This window comes from Rhinatrema bivittatum, chromosome 2 (genome assembly GCF_901001135.1).
Source record: "Rhinatrema bivittatum chromosome 2, aRhiBiv1.1, whole genome shotgun sequence".
In the NCBI taxonomy this organism is placed as follows: domain Eukaryota; kingdom Metazoa; phylum Chordata; class Amphibia; order Gymnophiona; family Rhinatrematidae; genus Rhinatrema; species Rhinatrema bivittatum.
In genome coordinates, this window is record NC_042616.1 from 99,208,988 (window position 1) to 99,233,355 (window position 24,368).

Below are 24,368 nucleotides of genomic sequence, written 5' to 3' on the forward strand. Positions count from 1 at the left end.
TCTGTTGTCCTCTGAGGTGAACAGGTCAATCAATGACATTCCCCAAACACTGAACAACTCGCCCCTGACCATTTGATTCAAGGACTACTCGTGAGGCTGCAATACTTTGCTTTAGGTGGTTTGTCAATCCTGAAAGATTGATTGCCCGAAATAGGTGTTGTAATGACCAACCCACAATGAGATCTGGAAGGCTTACTCACAGAGGGCATACAAACCCGTGCCTCCCTGTTTGTTCATGTACAACATGGCCACCTGTTTATCCATCTGAATCAATATTCTCTTGCCAGACAGAAGAGAACACACTCCTAGTGCATAATGGATAGCTCACAGCTCCAGCAGGTTGATCTGCAGATGGTTCTCTGCCCTGGACCATAACCCTTGAGCCCATGCAGCTTCTGTGTATGTCCCCCCCACCCTACTTGATAGAAATGTTGGTAGAAAGGATCACTTGATGCTCTGGGATGCACTTCAAGAGGTCAACTTTGAGAACCTCATCAGTCACTGATAATATGCTCTCATCTTAGAGGTCACAAAGATTTGATGGGATAACAGTTGATAGATTTGATCTCACTGGCTTTGGACGGCCCAATGAAGTCCCCATACGTGCAGATGAGTAAAAGGAACTACATGTACCACTGCAGCCTCGTGTACCACAAGAACTGGGCCGGATTTCCAACTTGCGTATTTAATTTATAAAATGTGTTACTCTCAAATCGTATGTACATCTGAGTATCTGAGAAGGGAGTAGTGCGGGTGCCAATGTTGCACCTGGCCATGTGTGAAGCATATAGCAAAGCACTACTGCTTTAACCCACTACCATACTCACTAAAATTCAAAATGTCATAACAGATGTGCCTGTCACACAAGTTGCAGTGATAACAGGAAATGTAGTAAGAGATGAAAAGATCTGCCAAAAAAGGGTGAGAAGTGAACAAGCTTAATTTAAAAAAAAAAAATGCTACAATGTACTGCCTAAAATAGTCACTTCATTATACAGTACTTTAGCGTCGACATCAACGCATAATATAAAGGGAATGTGACCTACCCAGTTTGGTTTTCAAGGTCCTCACATTGTCAAGTTCATTTTCCAGCTCCACTGCATTGTACTTTGCAGCAGTACTCACCCCTGTTAAAAATGTAAGATGTCAATATTTTAAATGATTTCATTTATCTTTTCAATTTTTTTCATGAAGTAACACAAAGTATTTTAGAACAACATTTCAATTTCATTTTGGAACTAGCCATTATGAACTATATCATGGCTCCTTTCAAAATCAAATCTTTTACACCCCACTTCTTTTGCCCTCTTAATTTTCTGGCAATTCTGATAGCTTTGTAGAATCTGTCCATTCTTCGCTATAGATTTTTCTTCAAAATTTATTTTGGTCTCTCCTTTCTCATTAAAACATTTTAGCAAAATGTGTGTAAACACCAATCTAGGAATCATTCTACATTTTATAACGTACTTCTACATTTTGCATTTCCATGATATCCTTTTCATAACACTGAAAAAAGGCTCAACAAGTCACTTTGCATAGTGCCAGATAAGTACTGCCAAATCTGCATGAAACCCTTTATTTATGCATTTTTTAATTTCTCAGGTGTGCATGTCAAGAGTTAGACAGCTATAAGACAGCAAATAAATCCAAAGTCCTTCTACAGTATTATTCATAAAAAGACATCTTAAATTTTGATTCTGTGAATTATTGGCTAGTTGAGGGATCAATGGAGCAAAATTTCTGTGAGACTGAACACCTCAGTGTTACTCTTCTATAGCAAGTTGCTCTAGTATTGGCCACTATCTTTCCTCCCTTCCAGAACTCAAACACTTCATCTTTGTGAACCAAGCTCAATGAGACTTGAGATTTGAACTTGACTCTGTGTCATGATGCATAATGCTTTGTGGAAGCCTTGGACCTAATCCAAATTAAGTATATCTTTAAACAAAAATAATCATACTTTGGGCACGTTGCCATTTTTTTTAAAGAAGGATTTAGGGAAAAAAGCTGCCTACACAGAAAGGATAATAAAGTAATTAGTTGAACATTTAGGTACTTAAATAAAATAATCAAATATATTATTTAATTAGGGTGTAAAATACTTATATTAACTAGTTATTTCATGGTACTATGCAATGTTGTAGGAGTTAAACTCCTTACATTTCAACTTCTTTGAAGTCAGCACACATAAGGAATGATTTTTCCAAACAACTTTTCCACTAATCTTTCAGATTTTTACTAAGCCTTGCTCTATTTGTTCCTGTCTACTTCTACCTGTACAGACAAAGATGCAGACTGATTGGATCAATAAGACTCAACAGTTAATATATTGTGTTCAGACATTTCCATTCACGCCCACACAGACAAATGTTTCTTTTAAATACCCAAAACAAGGAATACCAATTCCCTCTTTAAAAGCTGGCTTGTATAAAATCTGTACTTTACAAATAATTATTCTCCTCTATAAGGGAAGACATGCAAAATGTGTTATACAGAAACTGCTATATACCTAAAAAATTAATGTGAAATAAATCTCCTTCCTCTGTGCTTGTCTTAATAGTGGCAAAGAATCTGGCAAGAAATATAAAATATGTACTGTAGATAATCATTGTTTACTATGCACAAAATAGTGTAAAGTAGTATTAAGTTAGTCCAATAAAGCCAGGTTACTTACATATAACTGGTGTTCTCTAAGAACAGTAGAATACGTTACTCATATTGATATTATCTGATGGAGCCCAGGACCAGAGCTGTAAAAGCTCTGAAGCTCACTAACATGCTCTCTAAATATGCTAATATAAGCGGGGCCCCCTCTCAGTTCTGTTTTTCTCATAGAATCCAACTGTCGTGTTGACCTCTTGGTGTTTCTTTTCCCCCTCTTGAGGTTTTTTGGTTTTGTGGTTTGTTTTTTTTTGTTTTTTTTTTTTTTACAGGCAATATCTTTTTCTGCCCCATCTTGGTCCATTTCTTTATGCACATCAGCACTTTGCATGGCCTAAGGTGCCAAGAACATCAGGCAACCTCCCCCTTTTTTTTTTTTTGTCAAAATTTGATTTTGCAAGAGCTATTTTTTGACTGATGTCCCAAAAAAGAGAAGGACAGCAGCTTTAGAAAATAACACCAGTGCAACCAAATGATGATAGGCAGAAAGCCTCATGATGTCTATGTGGTGTGCCTGGAAAACAAGCACATCATATCTGGCTATAGACCTGCAAACAGATGACTCCCAAAGACATCAGACTAGTCTGGAGCTTATGGAAGAACTCTTTGGGTCAGGTAAGTCCAATCCATTGGCAGAGACAGGCATCGAAAGGCCCACTGGACGCTGGTGGTTCATCGACACCAGGAAAGTTCAAGCTTTGAAGTGTTGCACCAGTAAGGGCCAGGGAGATACAGCATACTCTAGTTCTCCCCACCTGATGAAAACCAAGAAATTCTGCTTCAGTGGTATCAACATCAGGGAGTTGGCATCAATGCAGCAAGAGAAGGCAAAACAGTATCAACATCGCTCCCCATTGATGCACGATGCCAGAAGAACCACTCAATCTTGAAGCTGACTGAGGGACCGTTTCAGTTTGCAGGGGCCAAGTTAGTTCAATAAAAAGTTATCACCCTATAATATTGTTGTCACCCTGTATTACTGTTTATTATAAACATATCAAGTCCTGGAAAATGTATAAAAAAAATCAGAAAGAAGAGATTCCAATACACATTAAAATAGTATTTAAAAATAAAATGAGTTAAATCTAAACATCTCTGAATGTAAGGCAGATGATCATACTGATTTAAGATAGCCAATTCTTTGACAATACTTGCTACAAAATGTTGCTTTATATAAAAAGGACCCCCATTTTCTGTTACATCTATTTTATTTAAAATATTTCTACACCATTTAACCAACCAAATAAAATAATTGCCCAAAGCCGTGTATAATAAAAGCAATATTAAAAACCAATAATACAAAAAAGAAAACAAACCAACACACCAGAATAAAAACAAGACCCAACTAACATGTTGTCTTAAGCTGTTAGGACACAGATTAATACAACCATGCTCTTAACTTTTTTCCTGAACATGAGGTAATTGGTCTTGGTCTTAACATGAAGAGGAGTTTATTCTAAAGTTGAGAAGTTTATTCTAAAGTTGAGAAATAATAATGGAAGAGAGCCCTTCTGGCCATTTGTTCTACTAACTGCTTTAACAGATGGGATCACTAGCATAGCATTCTGGGAGTACTGAAGAACTCTAGATGGAACATACCAGTGTAATTTATTTTTTAGATAAGAAGGCCCAATTTCCCACAACACCCGAAAAACTAGGGATATTTCAAACTGCTGTAATCCTTATGCCTATCTTCCACTAAGATTCCCTATCCTCCCCTCCCCCTGCCATAGAAGTAACCCCGATTACTTCAGAGAAGACGGTGGTCCTCACTAGGTGATGTGCTATTTTAAACTATTCAGTTTCTCCCTTTATACTTTATTCAAATAATCATTATGTTAGCAGTTTGTATTTATTATTTAAACAACCACTATGTTAGCAGTTTGTATTTATTACCCCGATCCCAGTTTGATGTTACTCCTGTTCTATGTAATGATTTTCCAAATAAGTTGTTTCACTGTAAACCGATGTGATATGTATTTTACATGAATGTCGGTATAAAAAAGTTCTAAATAAAATAAATAAACTCTGAACTTTATTGGTAGCCAGTGCATACAACTTAACAGTGGCCACACACTCTCCATGGACACCACCATATCAAATGTGCTGCTACATTTTGTACAACCTGAAGCCTGTGTGTCAGCCTCAATGGGATGCTGACGAGCTGGCCACTGCAATAAAGCAAATGTGACGGTACATAAGCCTGGGCTATAGTCCTAAATGAGCCCAAATCTAAAAGTAAGCAAAGACTATACACATTAAAATTCAAAGGCATGCTAACTTTATCTCTAACATGCACATAAAGTTCAGTGTCAGTACTGTCTAGCCAATAAATCAACTGGGTAGACATAACTTGTTTAGACTAGTCATGAAAAATTAGAAGGGATTCTCCAAGAAAACCACAAAGCAGCTCATTTAAGGTCAATTTAACGGTATTATTCTGTTTTTCTTCCAGTCCCGACATAAGGTTTCAGTACCTCAAAGGAAATTGTAAGAGTATCTATTTGCATTCCCCTTAGGTGATTGGCAGTTCAATACCAATTAGTTCAAAATTACACTGTTACTAGCATGCAATAAAAACACCACCTTTCATCTTTCTTACATAGGTAAGGATGCAGTCAGAGCCAATAACTTTGATCAAGTAAGAATTTTTGATCCTGCCCCACCTGTCTTTTTGGATTTGGGAAAACTAATAGCTCAAGGCAACTTTTTTTCTTTTAATATAAAAGTCTCACCTTTATTCTACTGAAATGCTGATTTGGAGATTGAAACATAATATTTTGGAAGCAACAATAACTTCTAGAGCCCAGCACCTCTCCAGCAAAAAAAAAGTTTGAATAGTTTAACAAATCATTAGAGGCCAGCCTAGATAACAGAGCACCCCATTCAGTATGGATTTTCTCTATTAGCATAAAAGAAGAGGAAAAACAAAACACAACAGACCATAAATAATCTTATTTAAAAAAAAAATCAACATTTTTCTGAACAATGCCTGAGTAAATTATGGGAAACCAGAAACAAAGAAATATAGTTTCATAACTCACAGCCTGTAAATATGTAATATTCTCTTTATTGTAAATTAAGTACCTGATGTGCTAAACAAGTTTTCTCATTTTATTTCTATGGGACAAATCTTACTACATCTGGACCTAAATGGCCAGAATTGTAGTGGATCCTCAATATGGTAGTGCATAGCATATGCCAATGTTCTACAGAGCTAGCCCTGGAATTTATTTATTAAATGGGGTTTGATTCAGCCAACCACATAAGCCATTTCAAACACAAATCAGCTAGCGATGAACACTACATCAGAGTTGGAGATCATGCTGCACTCCCCAAACATTTCACACTTTAGCCAACATCAGGCACAAAAAGTATCCAACATAGTTCAAACAGCGAATGGGAGTTTGCACAAGGCCAAATATACACTCAATAACTATTCTGGTAAGCTGATAGGCTTTTCAGGACCACCAGATGAGTGTAAAAATGGAGTTAATAGCAAGGGAGATAACCATGATCATCAACAAAAACACAACAAAAAAGAACATTATTTTTAAGACTCACACAACACTTCCTTCACAAAACAACATTAACTCATTCATTCCTTCCCTTATCTACCCAGCAGAACTTCATCTTAAGGATCACAACCAAACAGTTACTCAAAAAGAATTCTACCTCAATATATGGTCATCATAGGATGACCTAGGAAATACAGCTATCACATCTATCACCATCATTTACATTTATTTGAAATTCTGAATCGCCTAACACAATAGGCCTAGTGGATGACATCTTTACATACATAATCATAAGCAATGGTCACAACACATATATATTGTTGGACTGTTATAATTCTTATAGCTGCAGTAAATGGCATCTTGGACTCTTACAGGAAACAGGCCCATGCAAGCAGTTTTATTTTTACTGATAATTCACTTTCCAAAAGTGTTTCGGGATATCTCATTAAAGCCCACTGCATCTTTCCATTTTCTTACTGTGTACCCCGTTATGGAATATAATTTGGCATGTAGACAACTACAGCATTCCTAAAGAAGTTGGCATATGGCAACAGAAGACTGATACCATTTGTGTATCCTGTCTTCCAGAATACAGTTTTGAAGTTTGTCTATCTAGGAGCCCAAACATTCATGAAACTGATTACATGGATGGAGGAGTGATTAGGCAGAACCTAGTAAAGAATGCTCTCTCAATCGGTTTTTCCAAAATCTGTGTAAGACACAATATTCTCTTATATGAGGCTCAACATCTCTTACCATGCTCATAAAGTATGGCCACTCAATGTCATAAATATATATATCAAAGGTATAATAATCCTAGCAAGACCAAACAGGAAGAAGTCCAATTACACCTACTGGTCTTTATACAGGTTAAAATGTACTGCCACACATTAACCAATAAGATGTATCAGCTTTAAAGTGTGATCCAATATACCTATAGGCTGCATCTTGGGACAAAAGAGGCAGGACTTTCACCTCCATGCTTCCTTAGAAGGGATTCTCCAAGAAACCACAAAGCAGCTCATTTAAGGTCAATTTAATTGTATTATTCTGGTTTTCTGCATCCAGTTTACCACACCACTAAAATCAGCCTTGCTGAAGCCCCACTCCCAGTGCTGTTATCATGAGTGAGCCAGCACTGATGGCAGGCCACTGCCAAAGGAATGAGCCTCTTTGAGAGCACCCCTTCAAAAAGCCCAAAGTACTAAGAGCCAGCTTAACTCTCGTCAAGTCCAAGTCTTCTAAGGCTAGGTTAGATATAGACTATTTGGAGGTAAAGTCTGCCTTAGTGTTAAGATAGATGTATTCTTCCTATTTTGACTACCTCTGCTAAAGGACCACAGAAAACTTTGCTCTGAAATTAGCAAATGTTTTACCAAACATTAAGTCTGTAAAAAAATAAATTTTCTAATGCATCTGATTTAATCTATAAATTCTGACTTTCTGAGACTTGCATGAATCTATTTAATACTACTGTTTTGACCTTTAAGGTTTCAATCATGGTTGAGATTCACAGTGCAGTTTCAGCCGCCTCCTAGTGGAGGTGGTGATGTATAAGCAGAAACAAAATTCATGAAAAGATTGGATGAACACAGGAGAAATTTAGATGCAAACAATATGAGGGTAAAGCTCGAGATTGGGTAGGCTTCTATGGTACTCCCATCAGGAACAGGCAAAGCTATAATAGGCTTTTTTAGTTCTAATCTGCTGTCATTTTCTGTGTGTCTTGTAATAATTTCTACAATTTTTGGATAAGCTGCACCATGAATATATATTATGGGCCCTATATTGAAAGCGTGATCAGCGCTTGATAGTCTGTTAAGTAGAATTTATCGAGCTCCCTAGCCAGATAAATCACTTATTCGGCTACCTTTTAGCCAGTCAATTTGTGGGCGGGCAGTGGGCAGATCAGAAAGGCGCTACTTATCTGGTTAACTGAACTGGATTAATAGTGATATTCGCTCTTATCAGGCTACGTTAATCAGCCATAGAGCTGGTCTAACTTAGCCGGATAGAACTTATTTGGCTAAGTAGTGAGACATACGGATTTATGCCATGCCGCTGAATATCCCGTGTAACTTAGCTGGATAAGTCATATGCAGCTAAGTTTATTAACCAGCCACGCTCAATATTGGGCCTTATATGTTTAGGTAGCTGATGGGAATATATATGAAAAAGGATATGCATGCATGGGAAAAGCATGTGGCATTTAAGCGTCAGTGTGAGACAAAGCAAGTATAAGATAGTGAATAAAAGGAAAAAAAAAAAACTTGGAGCAGGATAACAGGTGGCATGATCGTTGTACAGGGTAATGTAGATATTAAGGTAGGCCAAAGAGGTTTTTTGAAGGCAAATATTGCAATACCTGTTAGAAAAATCAGCACTGACCCTTTAAAGGTGGATTTTGTATAGGAAAATTTCAACCGAGTTTGGAAATGTATTTTGTAGGTGCTGTGATATAGTAAAAGTAAAGAGATTATTGATGCTAGCTTTCCTATTTTTTCCAGTGGGTAACAGTTAAAGGTGTCAAAAAAGTGAACAGGAAAGTAGATGGTGCTGCATAGCTTCAATCACAATCCAATTTCGACTTATACACTGCTACGTGAGATGAGTGTATGTATGTATATATATAAAATTAATATACATGTATATTGTAATGTCCTCGGCATTCAGTTAGTTTTTTTCCGTCAGAACATAGATGGGGCTTCGCCTTCTATTCTTCACTGCAGGACTCTGGGCTCATAGTTCTGGCAAACCCGGGGAAAAATCCTCACAGCTCAATCTGTTAGTCATCAAATAACAGGCTGTTGAAGACTAATATAAATCTTCAGCCACAATATCCAATAACTACTTGGCACCACTCAAGTCTCTGTCCAATTCAGACTGGCTGTCCAGGCTGTTTCACAGTCGTTGAGGCTGTGTCCATTTTGCCTTACTGTAACTTTTCTCAAATGTAATATCATCAGTTCATTATTTTGCAGAGCAAATGTCTCTCATGGTTCCTTAATCTTTTGAACAACAGTAAAGAGAAAAACAAACATAAATGCTCCATTATCCAGCACTTTACCATCCTCTGGAAACTGGCATCTTGCCAAGGCAGCACCTTCATTTGGGAGGGGATTTGACAAGAGTAGAGGAGTTGGATTAGGGAACTGAATAGCTTTACTCTAGTCTGCTCCAGCTTCACCTTCTCTCCTTCTGTTCCCAGCATGCTGCTGCCTGGGAAGGGAAGGTCTGGAGCAGGAAGCAAAGGGCTCTCAGATAACAGGCATATTTGATTAACCAGGCCATGGATGCTAGATACTATACTGTATGCAAATTGTGATGGGGACGTCACTGCACAAGCCCAAAAAATGACAGGAAAAGCTTTAGGTGAGCCCAATGGAAAGCAAAACCTTCAGAGTAAAGTGGAGGAGAAAGGAACTACACATCCCAGCAAGCTTTGGGATTGGGACCTAAGAGGGAGCTTTGAGGGTGGAACCTTGGAGAGATGGGTGGGCCAGGATTCTGCTCATCTAAGCGCAAGTGGAGCTATAAGAGGCCAGAAGGAAGTGCAGTTTCCTCCCTTAGAATGACCACAAAGAACAGACTGAAGAGAAGCACATAAGCAAGCCAAATCAGGAAGTCTTCTGGAAGCAGGGTTACCAGGAAGTAAGCCTTTGGAAACAGTTGCTGAAGGGAGATTGGCAAACTTCTCTGAGTAGGGTTTGTTAACAGTTGCAGTGTGGGGATATGCTGTGACATGGGGCGGCATAGCCCAGTAGGGCAGAGAAACTAGAGAAATATATATTTTATATCTATGTATATAATACGCATACATGTATACATACACATGAATATTGGAGAAATTACTTACTTGATAATTTTGTTTTCCTTAGTGTGGACAGATGGACACAGGACCTATGGGTTATGCTCCTCTGCCAGCAGGTGGAGACTGAGCAAGCTGACACCAAGGTATATAAACTCCTGCAGTGACCCCAGCCTGCCAGTATTCTCTTCAAAAGCAACTGTGGACAGACTAGCAAAAAAAAAAAAAAATTTGATTAAAACAGTCAACCATAACTGTACTCAACCAACAAGAAACACTGAACTCACATAAGAATCTAGGCACACCAATCTACGGACTGCATGAACACTTACCAGTAGTCCCTTGGGATCCAAAGCCCCCCCACCGGAGGACTATTGACACACTCATACGGCGGGCGGGAAGCTGAGTCTATCCGTCTACACTAAGGAAAACGAAATTATCAGGTAAGTAATTTCTCCATTTCCTAGCGTGTAGTCAGATGGACTCAGGACCACTGAGATGTACCAAAGCTACTCCTGAACAGGGTGGGAGGCTGCCTGCTGTTGAGTCGCATCAACACCATCCATGCAAAGGCTGCATCCTCCTGGGCCTGCACAGTCAGACGATAATACCTGGAAAACATATGTAAGGAGAACTATGTCGCAGCTCAGCAAATGTTGACAGGAGACAACCTATCCTCCATCCATAACACTGCCTGAGCCCTAGTGGAATGAGCCTTAACTTGAGTAGGCAACAGCTTTTCAGCATCCACATACCCGGCCGTGATCATCTCCTTAATTCAGCAAGCTATGGTAGCCTGCGAAGCGGGAGCGCCCGGCATATTCCCACCATGGAGGACAAACAGGTGATCCGTCTTCTGGAAAGGCTCAAAAACCTCCAGATACCCCACGACAAGTCTCATGACATCCAAGAAGCACAGGAGGAGATACTCCTCTGCATCCCTGACCTTATCCAGGGACGGCAAGGAGATGGATTGATTCAAATGAAAGTCTGACACCACTTTGGGCAAGAAAGAGGAACACTACACAGCTGTAGCACCTTGGAGTCACCCGAAGCAACAACTCCCAGCAAGGGAAGGCCTGCAGCTCAGAAATTCGACATGCAGAACATATAGCCACCAGGAACACCGTCTTCAGGGTCAACAACCACAAGGAAAAAGGCTACACAGCAGTCAGAACTTAGAGCCCACTAAGAAATCCAGCACCAAGTTAAAACTCCACAAGGAGACTGGTAACCTCAAGGGAGGCCTAAGATGCCTCATTCCCTTCAAAAAAAATGGACCACATCAGGATGAGACAAGGAATCACCATTCACTGGACCCCTGAAACAGGCAAGGGCCAGAACCCGCACCTTCAAGGAATTAAGGGCCAAACCTTTATTCAACCCATTCTGCAAAAAAATCCAGAATGAATGGGATCTTAACTAAATGAGGAAGAACACCATGCTCCTCACACCAGGCTTCAAATATTCTCCAAACCCACACATAAGCTAAGGAAGTGAAGAACTTCCAAGCGTGGAGCAAGATGGAAATCATCGTGGAAAAATACCCATGCTTCAACAGGCATGCCCTCTCAAGGGCCAAACCATAAGACAGAACAGAGTCAAGATCCTTGTGAAGAACCAGATCCTGCTGTAAGAGATCCCAGTGCAGCGAGAATGGTCTCCACCATGAGTCTTCACAAATCCAGATATCATGGATGCCAGGGCTAATCCGGCGCAACCAGAAGTACTAGCCCCCTGTGGCCTTGGATTTTGCAAATCATCCTGCCCAGCAATGGCCACAGAGGAAAGGCTTAAAGCAATGTGTCTTCTGGCCAGACCTGTATGAGAGCATCTATGCCTAGGGACCATGGATCTCTCCTGCGACTGTAGAATTATGGAACTTTCACACTGTGAGAAGTCGCCAGCAAGTCTAGGAATGGAAGGCCCCAGAGATCCACAATCAGCTGAAACGCCTTGGTGGACAACACCCACTCTTCTGGGTCCAGACTCTCACTGCTGAGAAAGTCCGCTCTTACCTTGCCTTTTCCTGCAATATGAGAGGCAGAGATCATCTGTAGATAGACCAACTAATGGAATGGGCGGAAGGTTATTTCCTGCTATGCTTGCTGGCTCTTGGTTACTCCCTGGCAATTGATGTAAGACACCATCGCGTTGTCCAACATCATTCGGACCACTTGATCCTGCAGCCTGTGGCTGAACTGCAAGCATGCCAACTGGATCACCCAGGCTTCCAGGAGATTGATATTCTGGCGGGACTCCTTAGCAATCCAACACCTTTGGGCCGTCAGCTCCCGACAGTGAATTCCCCAACCTTGGAGAGTCGCATCTGTCATAAGTACCAACTAGGGCAGGGAAGCCAAAGAAACTCCTTTTCTCAGAAGAGCCTCCTGCAACCACCACTGGAGGCAAGAGCAGACTTCCAGTGGTAAATGTGGACAAACTGAATAGTCCTGAGACTATTCAGGGTTTCTAATGAGACAGTAGTGAGCGCTGAAGAGGTCGCATATGTGCCCTCGCCCATGGCACCACTTCCCAGGTTGCCGTGAGCACCTATAGTTAGGACCACACCATCAGGCATATAGTGTTCACCAACTGACGCACCTGAGACATCAATTTCTGAATCTGAACTTCTGGCAGAAAAACCTTGTCCTGTCCCATGTCGAACCGAACCCCCAGATATGCCAATGACTGGAATGGCTGACGACTGCTCTTGGCCAGGTTCACCACCCAACCGAGCTCCTGCAACAAGCAAATCACCTTGTCCATCACCAGACAGCTCTTTTCCTGAGACTTGGATCGAATCAGCCAGTCGTCCAAGTATGGGTGCACAAGGCTGCTGCTACTACCACCATAACCTTGGAAAATGTTCTGGAGGCAGTGGCTAGTTCACAGTGCAGCGCCCAAAACTGATAATGGCACCCCAACACTGTAAAACGTAGAAAACATCGGTGTTCCAAACAGATGGGAATATTAAGGTAGGCCTTGGATAGATCCAGGGAGGTCAGAAATTCCCCTGACTGCACTGTCATTATCACAGAGCATAAGGTTTCCTTGTGAAAATGAATCACCTTTAAATGACGGTTGACCCTTTTGAGATTCAGGATGGGATGAAAGGAACCCTCCTTCTTGGGCACAAGAAAATAAATGGAATATCGCTCCATATTTTGAGACATGGGCACTGGAACTACAGCTCTCAGCCTGAGGAGCCTTTGAAGCATAGACTCCACTGCCTGCTTCTTCTGCAGGGAGTGGCAAGGAGACACCATGAAAACATCCCGAGGAACACTGCGAAATTCCAGCACATATCCTTCTCGTATCACCTCCAGGTCCCACTGGTCTGATGTGATCTCGACCCACCTCTGATAAAAGAGAGAGGCGTCCCCCTATCTCTTGTTCCTGAAGGTGGGTCAGGAAACCTTCATTGGGAAGCTCATGAAAGTCTGCTCCTCTCATGAGCTGTCTGGAATGAAAGGACTGAGACCTACCGAAAGGGCAAGTTCTCTGAAAGATGGACCCTCTGTAGGGATGAAACCACCTGGAACCCTGGAGACGACCCCTCATACCAAAGGGGCGCTGCAATTGTTTCTTATCCTCCGCAACTGAGGAAGCGGCGATTCGCCCCACTTAATAGCCAGTTTCTCCAACTCTCCCAAACAAGAGCGAGTCTTTAAAGGGCATCTTTGTAAGATTAGCTTTAGAGGCTATGACAGTTGACCAATTTCACAACCAGAGTTGACTTCGAAGCCACTCCTCTGGCCATGGTACAGACCAAATCACAGCCTGGTTTTCACCTGTGCAAGGGAGATCAGCTAGCCTATCCTGAACCTCCGGTCGGAGATCAGAGGCCTGGAGCCACACTATTCTGGCATCGATGCCCAACGCTGCTACGCGGGCCGCTGTCTCAAAAACATTACAGTGGAACGTACCTCATGTTTTCCCGCTTTGAAACCCAGCATGGTAATGGCCGAGAGGGCCTCTTACTGCTGTTGAGGAAAGCCCTCAGCAAAATCCTGGACTCATTTCCAGAAATTGCAGTTATATATCGAGTCATATAAAGCTGGTAAGCGGCGATGCGGGTCACCAGCATGGCGCTTGGAAGACTTTCCTGCCCAGGGCATCGAGTTCCCTGTGCTCATGACTCAGAGGGGCGGAGGCATGGATGCAGGACCACCGAGCCTTTTTTTAAGGCAGATTTCACAACCACCGACTGGTGAGGGAGGTGCCGCATCTAAAACACCACGGCCTGCTGCACCAAGTAAGTGCAGCAGGCCGTGGGGAGATAGAATTGGGGTGCTCCCACATGTGGAGGAGGCGGCGGCCCTTAAAAATATTGTGGATAGGAACTGCCACAATCTCCTTAGGAGCGTCGCAAACTGAAGGACTTCCAGCATCTTATGTCACGCATCCTCCTCCGTAAGGAGCTGAAAGGGGATGGCCTCAGCCACTGCCCTGACAAATCCTGCAAAGGACAAATCCTCGGGGGGGGGGGGGCGGGGGGCGACCGGTACCGCTCCTCCAGTGAAGAGGACTCAGAGGGGGTCGGTTGGGAATGCCAAGGACTACCAGGGCATCAGAGGATGGGGCCTCCGCCGCTTCGAAGATGGCTCAGCAGGCACAGATGCCATGCCGGCACCGGTACAATATGCCGATGGTGACCGGTGGCGATGCTTGCGGGATCTTTTTCAGTGCTAAGCCCGGTTTTTCCCCAGCACAGAGGAAGCGGAAGATCCTGATGTCCAGGAGAGTGGTGAGACAATTGACGATCTATCACCGTCCCCTCGATCCTTGGAGGTACTGGCAAGAGGAACGGCCAGGGGAAGCATGTCAGAAGTCTCCCCGCGACCTCTCGGTGTCGATGGGACTGACACAGGAATAGAGAGAGCAGACTTCAGGGCCTCGAAATGTTTCTCCATCTTATCACGCCCGACGCCCTTTGGGGGGGGGGGGTCATCTAATCACACAGACGGCACCCAAGCACGTTATGCGAGGCCCCAAGGTAGATGATGCAGACCTCATGCAGATCCATGATAGACATGGTCCGCGGGCACTGGGGGCATGGACAAAAATCAGTTGAATCATTAAAAAATATCCGGCTTGTGGTCGATGACCAGCAGTCACCTTGGGGCGAGAGTCGGGAATCGACTGCAAAGTTGGAAAAATTGCAACAGAAAACCTACCACACCGAGGGGGCACCAACGAGGAGATGCACAGGAACCCAAACTTTATCGAGAAAAAATGTGGAGCTGCACAACCGCGAGGCAACTGCACTGCGGAAAAGAAGAGACTGAAGGGGACCTTGCATGGACGCACGGATAGTAGCAGGCTGGGCATGCTCAGTCTGCTGGTCAAAACTTCTAGAAACTTTGAAAAACGTTTTGCGTGCCAGGCTCCATCGCATGATGTCACCCATATGTGAGGACTACCATCCTGCTTGTCCTAGGAGAAAGCAGAGTTGCTTACCTGTAACAAGTGTTCTAAAACAGCAGGATGTTAGTCCTCACAAATGGGTGGTGATATCAGATGGAGCCCGGCACGGGAAACTGACTACCACACTGAGCATGCCCAGTATACCACTATCCGTGTGTCCACAAGGGGTCCCCTTTCAGTCTCTTGACAGAATTTACTAGCAAAAAAATAAAACAACAAAACGTAGGAGAACCCAACTCTGCGGGGAGGCAGGTGGGTTTCCTGAGGACTAACAGCCTGCTGTCCTAGGAGAACACCTGTTACAGATAAGCAACTTTGCTTTCTCCTAGGACAAGCAGGATGGTAGTCCTCACAAAATGGTAAATACCAAGCCACAGGCTGTTCCCACAAACAAATATGACCAACCTGCACCGAAAAAGAGGTGCCAACGGGCACCAAAACAATTGCCTTGCAGTTGGGAAGACCAGGGTACAGCCTGGTTCAAAACAAAGAGCCTTAGGTAGGAAGAGTTAGGTTTAAGCCTGGAAGAGATTGCGAAGGACAGATTGACCGAAGCTACTATCTTGCTTCATCTGATCTTGCTGACCATCCTTGTCCAAGCAGTAGTGAGCCATGAAAGTGTGCAGAGAACTCCACGTCGCAGCCCTTGAGATTTCAGCGATGGGAACAGCCCGTAAATGGGCCACCATAGCTCTCATAGAATGAGCTTTGACCCAGCCTCCCAGGTGAAGGCCCGCTAAGGTATAGCAGGATATAGAATCTGCTAGCCAGTTGGAGAGAGCTCTGTTCGCCCACTGCAACTCCCAATCTATTCTTATCGAAAGCTGAGTAGATTGCCTGTGGCCTGCTGTGCGCTCTAAATAGAAGGCTAAGGTCGTCTTGCAATCCAACATGTGTAGAGCCCGTTTGCCCTGGGGTGAATGGGGCCTTAGGAAGAAGGCAGGCAGAATAATGGACTGATTGAAGTGGAAATCGGTCACCACCTTAGGCAGGGAACTTGGGATGCATATGGAGGATTCACCTGTCATGAAAGAATTTCGTGTAGGGTGGGTACATAACCAAGGCCTGAAGCTCACTAAGCCTGTGAGATGAGGTGATCGCTACCAGGAAGAGAACCTTCCAGGTGAGAAACTTCAGATTGCAGAAGCATATAGGCTCAAAGGGAGGGTGCATGAGTCGCGTTAACACAACGTTGAGGTCCCAGGGCACAACAGGAGGCCCGGGGAGGGGGGGGGGGGTTTCAATTGAAGCAGGCCCTGCATTAAGCATCCTACTATGGGCTGAAATGAAATGAGCGTGCCAGCGACACCTTGATGGTACGCACAGATGGTGCTCAGATGGACCCTGACCAGGGTGGTTTTAAGCCCAGCCTTGGAGAGGTGCCACAAATAGTCCAAGAATCTCGTAATGGGACAGGCAAATGGATATAAGCCATGCTCCTCACACCAGACAAAAAACCTGCTCCACTTTAATTGGTAAGACTTCCTTATGGAAGGCTTCCTGGAAGCAACCAACACCTGAGACATGCCATCAGACAGGTTCAGGGTCTGAAGGACTAGGTGCTCAACCTCAAGGCCATTAGGGCTAACACCCAGAGGTTCAGATGGCGCAGCCTGCCATGATCCTGCATTATCAGATCAGGCGCAGTCCCCAGACTGACAGGATCTCTGATCGACAGGTCTTAGAGGAGTGGGAACTTGACTTGCCTGGGCCAGCATGGGGCCTTGAGGATCATGGTCTACTGGTCCTGCTGGAGCTTCAAGAGAGTCCTCATGATCAGCGGAAGAGGAGGTTACGTGTACAGTAGACCTGTGCCCCAATGACAGGCAAAGGCATCTGTCGCTGGACGTCCATCTGTTCTGAACAGGGAACAGAAATTGCTCATCTTGCAGTTGCACGGGGAGGCAAAGAGATTCACATCCGGAGTTCCCTACTGGTGGAAAAACTGGGCTCCCACTGCAGGATCCAGGGACCACTCGTGCGGTTGAAACGCATGGCTCAGGAGGTCCGCCACCAGGTTCAATGATCTGGCTAGATACATCGTTCGTAGGGACATTCCCTGCACCAGAGCCTAGGACCAAATCTGCACCGCCTCTTGACAGAGGAGGAGCGATCCCGTTCCTCCCTCCTTCTTGGTGTACCACTTTGCTACCAGATTCTCTTTCCAAATGAGGATTGCTTTGAGGGACAAGTGGTCTCGAAACACCCAAAGAGCATAACAAATTGCTCAAAGCTCCAGGAAGTTTATCTGGCATTGAGATTCCTGAGCTGTCCACTGTCCCTGTGTGTGGAAATCGACCACATGGACCCCCCACCCCCCCGTGGGTGGAAGCATCAGTGGTAAGAACTACCTGAGGCAGGGCAGCCTGAAACAGGATTCCCTGTTTCAGTTTGGAGAGGTTCTCCCACCAGGACAGGGAGACCTGCAGAGGTGGCATGATGGAGACACATACCATGAGGTCCTGGGACACCTGTCATTGTGACCGTAATGTCCACTGGGCCCTACACATGCAAAGGTGGGTCCAATGGAGAGACGTGGACAGGGGCAGCCATGTAGCCCAACAGACAAAGAAGCAGGCAGTCAGGAACCTGACTGCTGAGCACTGAGCTCACCAGCGAGAACAGGGCAAGAGCCTGATTGCATGGCAAGAATGCTTTGGCCTGACTCGTGTCCAGTTTGGCTCCTATAAGGTCCAGACGGGGAGAGGTACGACTTTGGGTAGCTGATGACAAATCCCAGAAATTGCAGCACTCACATGGTTAGATTCAGGGTGCGCAGTGCTCCCTGCTTGGAGGCTCTTTCGACCAGCCAGTCATCCAAATAGGGGGTACATGTACCCCCTGACAACTGAGGTGCACCGCCATCACTACCAGGCACTTGGAGAAGACCCAAGGGACTGAGGCCAAAGCAAACAGCAGTAATCGATATTGGTAATCAGCCTGCCCCACCACAAAACGAAGATACTTCCTGTGATTTGGGAAGACTGCAATGTATGCGTAGGCATCCTTGAGATCAAGGGAGCAGACCCAGTCTCCTCTTCTGAGAAGCGGGATAAGGGTTCTTAGAGAGACCATTTTGAACTTTTCCCTCTGAAGGAATTTATTCAAGGCTCTGAGAGCAAGAATGAGGCACACCCCTCAGTTCTCTTTGGTATCAGGAAATACCTTGACTATTTATTTATTTATTTAAAAGTATTTATATACCGTTTTTCAAAACAAGGTTTTTTTGTCAAAACGGTTTACATTGTAAAATGAAAATAAAATAAATAGAGTTAAAAATTAAAGATAAAAATAAAATAAAAATACAATAACTGGTATATACCTCATGGTAACAAAAAATCTAATTAAATAAAGTAAAAGTGGAGCTGGGCCGTAAAACATGTTTTATGGGAGGGAAAAGGTAGGAAAAAATGAATGGGGAGGAGGGAAGGCATAAGGTGGAAACATGAGTGATGTTGAGGATGTGGATGAGATTGTTAGGTTACTGAGTGTTGATTATTTGAAGTAGTGTGTTGTGGATGGATATTAAATGCTAATTGAACCTGTTCCCCTCTGCCCTGTTGGCAGAGGGGAACAGGTTCTACCGCTCCTGTCATCAGCAGAGCGGAGAGCTCTGCCCGAAGTATTTCTGGCAAAGCAGATGAACCCCACGATGGACTTGGAGGAAAGTCTGCAGGGGTGTCCCTGAAATTCAGCAGGTACCCCTGGCGAATGATCGTAAGAACCCACCAGTTAGCCAGATAATTTATTCAGCTAACAAGACGCACCTGAAAGCTGGTTGAGTGTTGTGTTGCGGGGGTTTAAAAAAAAATAGATCACGGGCCTACAGGCCTTATCACAGCTCCCCCTCCTCCCTTTCACCCAAGCATCAAACTTTTGGCCCTCCCCACCCCAAACCCTCTTCATCTAATTACAGAAATAAAAGGGCTGGGAGACATTCTCTCCCCCAGCACCCACCTCTTGCTCCCAGGTCTTGTCTAATCTTCTAGAAATCCTACTCTCCAGAGCTCATGCCCTTACCTCCCTTCAACTCTAACCTTCTTGTTACCTTCTAAAATGTTTTTTCTTCAGCCTAGATCAGCGATTCTCAACCGGTGTGCCGAGACACACCAGTGTGTCACCAAGCCCCGGCAGATGTGTTTCAGCTCCCGGTGTCCCACCGCCCCGGTTGTGCTTCCCTGTTTCGTGCCCTCGCGCAGGCCAATGGGAAGCCTCCTCCCTTCTACCTGCCAGTGGAAGTAGGAAGAATGGAGGAAGCTTCTAATTGGCCGGTGAGGCAGGAATAAGAGGCATAGCATAGGCTGGTGGGGGGTGCTGGGAGGAGTGACAGTGTTGAAGCAAGGCTGCCATAGGAGCCCATCCCCGTGGCAGCAATGCGGAAACCCGACCAAGCAAAGCCGCCACAGGAGCCCATCCCCGTGGCGGCAAAAAAGAAGGCTTTGTTGAGTAAAGCCACGGCAGAACTGGAGCCCACACCTGCAGCGAAGGAAGAAGAGGTTTGGCAGTGAGGCCCGGTGCATGCATGTGAGAATGGGAGAGTGAGTGAGTGAGTTTGTATGTGTGTGTGCGCGCCCCCTAAGAAGAGGATCGTGAGGCCAGAGCTTCAGCAGCTGCTACTGCTTCTGGTATGTGCTTTTGGCCTGCAAGGGAAAAGATTAGGAGAGTTGCTTGAGAGGGTATGTAAAGGTGGCTTTTTTAAGTTTATTTTTCTTGATTGACTGCCATTTTAATTATTGGGTATTATGTAATGTGTGTTTTGAAATATTTAATTGGTATTTGGACAATTTTTAATAATTTTTATGAGTTTTTAATTGTTGGATGTTATTCTGTTCATCAGCTGTTTTGAAACATTTATTAGTATAGTTTTACAATTATTTCTGTGTGGGGATCTATAGCAGCTTGGCTTATTCTGTTTTCCTAATAGGAAGTATATTGGTGCTTAGGGCCTGGTTTAATATTTGTAGTGTTTCCTTTTCATAGATAGGGTTGTTACTGTTGGAGTGCATGCCATAATGCAGGTGTAACTTTATGCGGATTAGTTTGTGTGCATTATTGCAGATCTTGGTACTATGTTAGGTGCTATATTTGTTTCCATTTCTCCAGGGTTGCACTGCATGCAGAGTGGCTTTTTTGGTTTTCCATTCCAGTTTCTGTCTCCATATTTAAAATTTGTGGCTTTTCTGTACTTGGTGAAGGTCAGTTCTGGGTGTATGACCGAGGTGAGGTAGTTTACTAGCATATAGGCATTTGTATTAATCTTATTTTTTGTGTTTTCTCAATAGGATATGCAATAGTGATAAATTACTGTCTTTTCTTAAGGAAAGCTATTGTGCCTGATAGTAAAGAGAATTTGTTTATGCTTTTACTGAGATGTCACCAGAACATCTTTTTGTATGGTGAGTTGTACAGGTAATGCCCTAGTTCTGCTCTAACCCACTGTTAGGAGTCGATGGGGTCGACGGGGTTCCCATGATGCAGATTATATGTTTACATATAGCCCCGTGACAGTCACGCATGTGAGAACCATCTGTCAGGTGTGTCCCGGCCAAAAAAAGGTTGAGAACCACTGGCCTAGATCACAGTAGCAGCCTACTGCAACCCAGGTCTAGCACTTGAGCTGTAGCTAAGGAGGTACTCTGGAAGCATATGCTTCCAAGTATAGCTTCCTAGAATTTCTATGCTGGAAGCCTACACATCCAGAGTAGCTCCCTAGCAATGGCACAAGTGCTGGGCCCAGGTCACAATAGGCTGCTGCCGCAATCTAGGCTGAAATATAACATTTTGGAAGGTTCTATGAGGGTTAGAGATAGTGTTAGGGTGAGAGGAGGAAGGAAGGGAGCCCTGGAGGGTAAGATTTCTAAAGGTTAGATGGGACTTGGGAGCAAGAGGGGTCACTGGGGGAAAGGCCAGCTCCAGCTCTTTTATTTGTATAATTACAAGATGGAGAGGGTTCGGGCTGGGAAAATTGCAGATTCAGTTGAGCAGGGCCGAACATTTGGAGCTCGGGTGGGAGGAAGAGGGGCCATGGTAAGGGGAATGGAACAACTCCCCTATGAGGAAAGACTAAAGAGGTTAGGACTTTTCAGCTTGGAGAAGAGACGACTGAGGGGGGATATGATAGAGGTGTTTAAAATCATGAGAGGTCTAGAACGGGTAGATGTGAATCGGTTATTTACTCTTTCGGATAGTAGAAAGACTAGGGGACACTCCATGAAGTTAGCATGGGGCACATTTAAAACTAATCGGAGAAAGTTCTTTTTTACTCAACGCACAATTAAACTCTGGAATTTGTTGCCAGAGAATGTGGTTCGTGCAGTTAGTATAGCTGTGTTTAAAAAAGGATTGGATAAGTTCTTGGAGGAGAAGTCCATTACCTGCTATTAAGTTCACTTAGAGAATAGCCACTGCCATTAGCAATGGTTACATGGAATAGACTTAGTTTTTGGGTACTTGCCAGGTTCTTATGGCCTGGATTGGCCACTGTTGGAAACAGGATGCTGGGCTTGATGGACCCTTGGTCTGACCCAGTATGGCATTTTCTTATGTTCTTATGGTAAAGCCTGTAAGGCCCACAATGCAGGACCGCTGCTAGGTACTTCAAAGATCTGGGGCCCTTTCCACCAGACACCCTGCCCCCACCCCCCCAATGGATGACAACTTTTCCACAGATTGGACCCTTGAGGATTGGGAAGGGGGTGTTACTGTGTGTATGTGTTTGTGTGCACTTGACCTTCTCCTCATTTGCATAAATTTGCCACCACTGTTTCTAAACCTACCTCCTCCTTTTCATCCCTCTGTTCCTTCTATTCTAGCATCCCCAGGACACTGGCAATGAAAAATCTACCAATGCATAAACAGAACCAATGGGGTCGTCAGTAATAAATGATAGACTCATGAATCAAACTGAAACACTATAATAATGACAGAGCATAATCTACATAGATGCATGCATTCCATTAAATGTGTACATACATTGCTCTTTTTTCCAAACGTTATGGAAATATTATGAGTGCATCAATTATCTGCATCCTTCATTGACTTCTTTATGTGCCTTCATAGTTGGTTAAGGGAAATAGTACAGCACACAGCCACTAACAGAGCCTTTGGGTTACAGTACTGTAGACATTTAAAAATTGTGTTATCTTTAATTTGATGTTAAAAACAAATTGACAATTAATTCTCTGAAAAAAGTGGATTACAATTCCCATACTAAAACAGCACTAACTGCCAGCAGTCAAACAGTAACAAACCTACTTAAGAAAAGGCAACAGTGCAAACATTACACCAGGTCCTAAAACACCAATGCACCTCTTATTATGAAAGCAGAACAAGTGGAACTGCTATAGATTTCTACACAGATCCTAAAAGCTAGAATACCTCTCCTCAGTCACACATGCAGAAAACAAACGAACCCTCACCAAACACAGAATAAAGAGACCATAAAGTATAAACAGAAACATACAGAGAAAAAACAAACTTGAAACCACAAAAAGTCAGACCCTGTATGCAGTACAATAAAGGAAAAAATAAATCACCACCATTCCACATAAAACATCAATTTATCAAATCAGGAAATATAAAACCTCATAATAGTAAACCATAAAAATAAATATTTCAATACAGCTGATGAAAACAATATCCAATTAAAAATTCATATAAAAATAGTTTCCCAGAACACTTATAAAAGCAGATTATAAACCAAATAAATAAATAAAATATTTCAATACACAGGACACAATAGTGTATTTCAACACAGTAATAAGTATAAAAAACTCCTCTGCTCTCCATACTTTTGATTTCCAGTCACTCTGAAATTGTGGATTACAAGGGAGGGGTCAACAAACTCTCTCTTCTTTCTCACACATATATGCTCTCACACACGCATGCACTCTCTTTCTCTCTCTCTCACACATTCACTACCTGACACACATATGCACTTCTCTTTCTCTACAGAACATACGAACAGCAGTTTCCTTTGTGGGCCTACATAGCGAGACACACACAAACACGCTCTTTCCTATGTTGTCTACACACATACACGTGTTCTCTCTCTCCCACACACACACACACACACTCTCTCTCTCTCTCTCCATGGAACATGCGGGATTCAGACAGCATCACGCTTTTTTCTTCAGCCGTGTGACCTCACTGATGCAAGTCTCTTTGCCATGATGCTCGGCAATGCAACAACCTCTTTTGGCCACATTTCCACCAACTTAAGTCTTTTTTGGCAGTGTGACCACACCTATGGCAACAGCCTCATCTCTTTAGCCACAAAGGCCAGCCAACAGCAGCCTTTTCTTTTTAGGCGCAGAGGCTGAAGCAATTCAGCAGTCTTTCTTCTGCTGCACAGGCCCAGCCAACACAGTAGCCTATTCTCTTGGGTCTATAGGGAGGAAGAACCCAGTGAAGCACAAGGCCGTCCCCAATCCAGAGCAAAGCAACAAAGAAACCATGCATAGTGCAGTTGTCTGCAGGAAGGATGAATTGGGGATTGAAAAGAATGGGCGTGAGCTAAGACAGATTCAGGGCACTGATCGTGAGACTTTGGGCAAGGGTCCCATGTGACCAGTGCTAACACCACCCCTGACCGCCTGACTGATCCGCGACCTCTCCTTTTGCCCTCCCTTCCCCCCACCCCTGTAGGTATTCTCCTCTTCCTCCCATCCATCTTTTACTTCCCCTGCTAATTTTCTTCACTGCCTTGTTTTAACTCCCTTGTTAAAACTAACATGTACATATGTATATAATTCCTGTATATAAGTCCTGTATTATCTCCTACCCCTGTTAACACCCCCCCTGTTAATGTTATCATTGTAAAGCCGGTTGCTAAGTTAAGTTACATTGTGAACCGAGGTGATGTTTTGCAAACGTGCCTCGGTATATAAGAAACCTTAAATAAATAAATAAATAAATAAATAAATAAATAAATACCACAATCTATCTTTTTT

At 43.6% G+C, this 24,368-nt stretch overlaps 1 protein-coding gene across 4 annotated transcripts in view; it reads right to left on the minus strand.

Moving 5' to 3' along the window:
* Positions 1 to 24,368, minus strand: part of LMBR1 (limb development membrane protein 1) — a 400,337-nt gene that overhangs the window by 114,140 nt on the left and 261,829 nt on the right. For all 4 annotated transcript variants that reach the window (XM_029588492.1, XM_029588493.1, XM_029588494.1 and 1 more), the window contains exon 10: positions 1,047 to 1,127. In XM_029588492.1, coding sequence (XP_029444352.1) covers positions 1,047 to 1,127 — 81 coding nt within the window. The remainder of the gene's footprint in view (positions 1 to 1,046; positions 1,128 to 24,368) is intronic.